The sequence below is a fragment of the Corylus avellana genome, chromosome ca3 (genome assembly GCF_901000735.1).
Source record: "Corylus avellana chromosome ca3, CavTom2PMs-1.0".
Taxonomy (NCBI): Eukaryota; Viridiplantae; Streptophyta; class Magnoliopsida; order Fagales; family Betulaceae; genus Corylus; species Corylus avellana.
This window is the reverse complement of record NC_081543.1, coordinates 7427086-7433230: the sequence shown is the minus strand read 5'-3', so window position 1 is coordinate 7433230 and position 6145 is coordinate 7427086. Positions and strand designations below refer to the sequence as shown.

At 37.4% G+C, this 6145-nt stretch overlaps 1 protein-coding gene across 1 annotated transcript in view; it reads right to left on the bottom strand.

The window, feature by feature from the left end:
• Positions 1 to 4707, bottom strand: part of LOC132176301 (guanine nucleotide exchange factor SPIKE 1) — a 42939-nt gene extending 38232 nt beyond the window's left edge. Inside the window, exons 1-7 of the mRNA XM_059588468.1 lie at positions 4351 to 4707; positions 4102 to 4264; positions 3594 to 3697; positions 3307 to 3410; positions 3084 to 3139; positions 2872 to 2969; positions 902 to 910 (exon numbers count right to left, since the gene is read on the bottom strand). Coding sequence (XP_059444451.1) covers positions 902 to 910; positions 2872 to 2969; positions 3084 to 3139; positions 3307 to 3410; positions 3594 to 3697; positions 4102 to 4264; positions 4351 to 4410 — 594 coding nt within the window. The 5' untranslated portion in view covers positions 4411 to 4707. The remainder of the gene's footprint in view (positions 1 to 901; positions 911 to 2871; positions 2970 to 3083; positions 3140 to 3306; positions 3411 to 3593; positions 3698 to 4101; positions 4265 to 4350) is intronic.
• Between the last annotated feature and the right edge of the window lie 1438 nt (positions 4708 to 6145).

The following is a 6145-nucleotide window of genomic DNA, read 5'->3' as shown; positions in this document are numbered from 1 at the left end:
AAAGTCCCGCTGCAACTTCTCGATCCTCATTGCAACACTACCTGGAATGGGAAAGAGTGACAAATAGTACGTCGGCAAGTTGACGAGAGTACTCTTGATAAGGGTTACTCTCCCCCCCTTAGACAGATAAGATCTTTTCCACCCGGCCAACCGACGTTCTATCTTCTCAATAACTCCATCCCAAATATGAGTAGCCTTGCAAGAGGCCCCTAACGGCAAACCAAGGTACCTAACAGGCAATGAAGCAACCCCACACCCCAGAATCTCAGCTAAGCTGTCCACTTGGACCACATCCCCCACTGGAATTATCTCCGACTTGGCCAAATTAACTTTCAACCCGGAAACAGCTTCAAACAACAGAAACACACTCCTCAAATACCGAAGCTGGGCAGGCCTAGCATTACAAAAAATCAAAGTATCGTCCGCAAACAAAAGATGAGACGTAGTAATATTACCGACCTGAAATCCCTCGATAAAACCCCCGTTCACTGCCGCCGAAATCATTCTGCTTAGAGCTTCCATAACAAAGACGAACAACAGAGGAGATAAAGGGTCCCCTTGTCTCAAACCCCTGGAGCTGCTGAAGAAACCATTAGGCGAGCCGTTGATCAGGATTGAGAACCGCACCGAAGAAATACAATATTCAATCCAAGAACACCAAATCCCACCAAAACCACATCTCCTAAGCATGTATAACAAGAAACCCCAATTCACATGGTCATAAGCTTTTTCTAGATCCATTTTGCATATAACCCCTGGCTCCCCAGATCTCAGCCGACTGTCTAGTTCAACCAGTTCTTATGTGAAAACTCCATTATCAGATTATCCAAAGAATTTAGCACAGAGAAGCAACATGCCGGAAAACTTGCATGTTGGGTTCTACCCAGGCCTTTTACCTAACAAGCTTCTGCTTGTGATAGAGCACCTGTCAATTTATTCTGGAGTAAACATTTTCAGAAGGGCAGTTCCACATATTTCTGCCATATCCTTCCTTTCAAATGTTACAACTTAAGTTATTCCAAATTAGTAGTTAAAGCTCAAGAATAACAGTTCAAACCCTGGTATCAAAGCATTATTGCGAAGACCAACTGGTTCCTTATGATGACAGACATCCTCAAGAGGCTCAAGTACATAATTAAAGACCCAAATATTAAGTAACATATCAATGAGATCAAGTAACAAATCAGCTATACTACACTGATAAGAAATGTAACTAGAAGATGACAAAGTGGTGATAGAAGAAGTTATGGGGTGTACATAAACAACAAATTGCAAGCTATAAGTCTTAGGGAAGCTAACATGCTGAGAGAATGAAGGTGGAAATAACGTTTACAATTATTTAAGCAAGCAAGTGCATGATACCAAGAATGTTGTAAATATGACAAGGGGACAATTAAGTGAAGGTCAAGTAATCCAAATTAATTCATCAGCATGCAAAAATTTTAGCTATAATTTTTCATGTATAATTTCTTAACCACTATAAAGAGGAACCTTAAAAAGCAACTAGATTTAAGATATAAATCTCTTCCGCACCTGCAGTGAGTCCTCAGTATAGCTCTCTTTAACCTTATTCAAGCTCGATATTTCGACTACAATAGAGCTTCCACTTGAATAACCCAGCTTCCCATCTAATGTGATCTTTGCACTGGGCTCAAAGACACCCTCATGGGAACTTGTACCAGACACACTAGGAGCAAGAGGGCTGCTTGGGGAAGCAGCCCCACCAGAAGCTGCACCAACGCTGTTATCAAATAATGAAACAATAGCCCAGGCGAAGGATTCTCTGTAAGGCATTATTTGAGACCACACCTGCAGTTTCTGCTTTTCTCGCTCACTCAAGGGCACCTGCTCAGGTACAGGGAACACATCAGTACACAAAAGCGAACATTTTGATCAAGTAATCAATGACAACAACAAGCTTGCATTGAATTAATGCAAAAGAAGGGAATAAAAGGATGTTATCAATAACACATGTGCACATAGATAGATAGATAGATAGAGAGAGAGAGAGAGAGAGAGAGAGAGAGAGATCAACAAAAACATGTCAACATAATTTTTTGTCCCATGGAGGAGGAGGAGAGAGGAAATTCGATCTAGTGACGTCCGTTTCATGAGGCGTGGTCCCTAGCCGATTGAACTACCCTTTAGAGACCATGTCAACATAATTAACAAGTATGTGTTTATCATGGTATTATATCGTATAGGACCAACAAGAGTGAGGATCAAATACAAATGCTGAGATCAAGGTTGCAATCCAGTAAAATATGTGGAGACCAAAGCCAGGACAGGCATAGCTGATAGTAACTCTAGCCCAAACCTCATATCCACATCAAGCACCAAGAGTTCAAAAATGGTTAACAAAATTCAGCAAAGTGTTAAAAACAGAGGCATTAATTTCTCAAGACATCAACAGAACCCAATTCGGAAACAACTAAGGCAATAGAAAGTGGAAATTTTACCATTTAAAGGAAAGAAAGAAACGAAATGAAAAAAGGCGCACCAATAATGTTGCTGACTGGTAACACACACAAGATAGCAACTTTCGGTGCATTAATAAACAAGTTGAAGGCAGCTAGTAAGAAAGAAAAATGTAAAGGTGCCTTTGTTGTATATACCGGTTCTTTACGTGAATAAACAGAAGAGGTAACCCCGCCTTCTTCTGTGGCATGCTTTTCTAATTGGATTAGCAGACAAACTGATGCTGATGGAGCATCTAAATAGAAGATACCACGTGGTTCATTAGCCTGAAAATGGTGTCAAAGGAAACAGTAAATTCCTTAGTTATAATGTAAGCGGTAATTAACTCTCTGTTAAAAAAAAAGGGCATAGAAAATTTCAGAAAAACAAGTGCTGAATCGGACTTATACTTACATCCTGCAATTCAGTAGGTAACACATGAAAATGGAAATCCTCTGACAACTTTTCTCTTCTCTCCCTATTATATAAGCAAATTGTACCATAAAACGGCTCTAAGAAAGAGAGAGAAAGAGAGAAGTCTAAGTCAGAAATATTGAAACACCTTAAACCAGTAAATTAAATACAGTAACATAACATTGAGACGATACCAAGAGCAGAACACTCACCAACTAATCCCACTTGAAATGATAATGACTGAACTTTAACAGATATCTTTAATCCGCTATGACCATCCCAAAATGAAACAAAGAAGGAGAAAGAGAGAATTAATTGGGGGAAAAAAACTAAATGGCTGATATAAAGATTCTACTTGGTAATATGACTACAAAACTAACATACTCTAATGGCCAAAAAGGAAAGGATAATAAAAATAACAAAAGAGTGACATACTGTGATATAGGAGCTTCTGAAATCCTTTGACCAAATATCATTGACCTCTCATTTTCCCAATCAAACGCTGGTTCATAAGCAGGAAGGGGAGATGGACCAAAATGCTGCGAATTAATCCGCAAATCAAAAACATTCAGATCGAGGTAAATTTAGGAGACAAAGAAGGGAACTAGAGTAGCACACATTTCACCAAACTTTCCACAATACAGAAACCAAAGAATTACGAAACGAAATTAGACTCATGCCACATTTGATGTCACTAGAAATAAGACTCAAAAGAATGCAACCTTCAGAACAGACGGCTCCGTAAATTGCCTTCCTGAGGTGCTCGGAACGTCATCATCAGTAGTATCTTCTGCCTTTGATCGCCTTGCATTGGCAAGACGCATTTCTGAAAACGGTTCAAAATAATTTCACAAACACCACAACACATAACACTAAATCAACACAAAACATTAATCACAAAGTCTCATGAACAGCAAACTGAATTTTTTTTCTTTTATTTTCCAAAATAAATTCTCTGTAGAACTTTCTCTCTTTCGGTGAATTATATTTATCACTCCATTTAAGACAATAAATATCTTACAGATATCTTTCTAAATTTTTTTACTACTAATTTCCGCCAATAAATATCTCACAGAAAATTGCATATCTTCTTTCGATGAAATTTAATTTTCTTTCCATTACAGAGCAAATAGGAAAAAGAAGAAGTATTAGTTAAACTAAACAAAAAATAAACACAGTCCATTTTAAGCGAATGTAGTAGCATTTGTGCGAGAGAGAAGCCACCGTTACCAGTCTCAATGTCAGTATCGGGGCCCTCATATATCTGGTTGTTAAACGACACCGTCCCGATGCTCTCGTAGTGGCCGTACTTGTTGTCGTCCTTGACCCAGTCCGTCGTGTAGCAATGCACCAGCTCGTTCAGATGCGGCCACTGCTCCAAATTCTCCTCAAACTACGAAACAAGAACACATGACGTCGGAATAATTCAATTTTTCTAAAATCGGAAACAAAAGTTCCCCGACATTGTCGCAAATTTACCTTGTTCAGCCATTTCGTGGTGGCGGGAGTCGAGTCCCGCCGGTGCCGGAGTTGCAGCATTTCAGATCTAGGGTTTAGTCGCTTGGCCTCTGCGGTTTCAGGCTTCTTCTTTTTTTGTTTTGGTTGGTTTGTTTGTTTGTTTGTAATCGAAGAAGAAAGAGAAAGAAGATGTTCAACGGGACTATAATGGCAGTAGGTTCACAGACTTTGCGTATTCGGTAGATCTAAAGCAAAATCAAAGCTAACCAAAATTATATAAAAATTAGTCACAGAGAGAGAGAGAGCACAGTGGGAGTGGGGGAGAGTAGAGGAGTCAAAATGGAGTCCAAAGTGAGAAAAAGCCAAAGAGGGGGCTTCTAGTGGGAGTAGGGGAGAGTAGAGTAGGGGAGGGGTCCTTTTGTATCGGACCCATGTTGCTCGGGTAATGCGTTGGTTACAAACTTTTAAAATTTCTACTTTTTGCTTTGTTCGCTTCTAAGAAAAGCAATTAAATTATTTTTTCTTTTGAGGTTTTGCCTTTTTGTTTTTCAATTGCCCCGGCGGATGAATTAAAAAAGAGGAATGATAGGGACTCAACTTTTTTGTCCAACAAAAGTTTAATTTTTGCCTTATTTATTTTTAAAAAATAAAATAAAAAATGGAAAAAATGTTTGAAGCAACCCTATCTATTTTTTGTCTTTCTTTTATTTGGTATTTTTTTAAAAATGAAAATTAGTATTTTTTTTCATAATAATGTCATTTTTTTCAAGAAAATGTCATTATTATGAAGAAAAATACTATTTTTCATTTTTTAAAAAATATTACATAAAAGAAAGGCAAAAAATAGATAGGGTTGCTTCAGACATTTTTTCCATTTTTCATTTTGTTTTTTTTAGAAAAAAAATAAATGGTAAAAGTTTGACTTTTGTTGGGCAAAAAAGTTGGGCCTTTAGCATTTCTCATTAAAAAACCCCCTACTTCTTGGAAAACAAAGAGCTCATTAAGAGGGAGCAGGGTCCCTCTCATCGGAGGAATAATTGGAGTTTCTGTGATTGTAAATTTTAACCATTAAATCTCATTCAATGGCCTATAAAATAACATGTGTCCTATTAAAATTAAGATAATAAAATATCAGTAAATTTTTAAAAAGAAAATAGAAATAATAAAAAATTAAAATCAATTAATAAAAAAAATGAGGTGGCCGGTCACCCCAATTCAGCCATGGGGTGGCTTTGGCCACCCCAAACCGGCCGCCTCATGACCCTCGGGAGTGGTTCGGCCACCCCTAGGTTGACCGGCCGATCTGGGGTGGCCAGCCACCTCAGTTTTTTTATTATTTGATTTTAACTTTTTATTAATTGATTTTTATTTTTTATTTTTATTTTTTTTTAAGTTAAATAATATTTTATTATTTTTATTTTAATGGGACACATGTCATTTTGTAGGCCATTGGATGAGATTGAATGGCCAAGATTTACAATTGGAGAAACTCCAATTATCCCTTCAATGGGAGGGGATCTTGATCCCATTAAGGCCTCGTTTGGTTCGCGGAATGTCTAGTCCATTGAAAAATGATTAGCTACTACTGGGAATAGAAAAGTGTGGAATAGATTAGTTATTCTTATTCATTTGTTTGGTTGTAACGCTGGAATACACTAGCTAATCTTATTCCTTCGTTTGATACAATACAATATGTTGGTGAATTGAATCATATTGTGATCAAATTTCCTAAAATACCCTTATAATACAAATACAATTTATATTATTAAGGACTTTCACTCTTTTCTTTTTTTAAAACATAAACAACTTTACTATA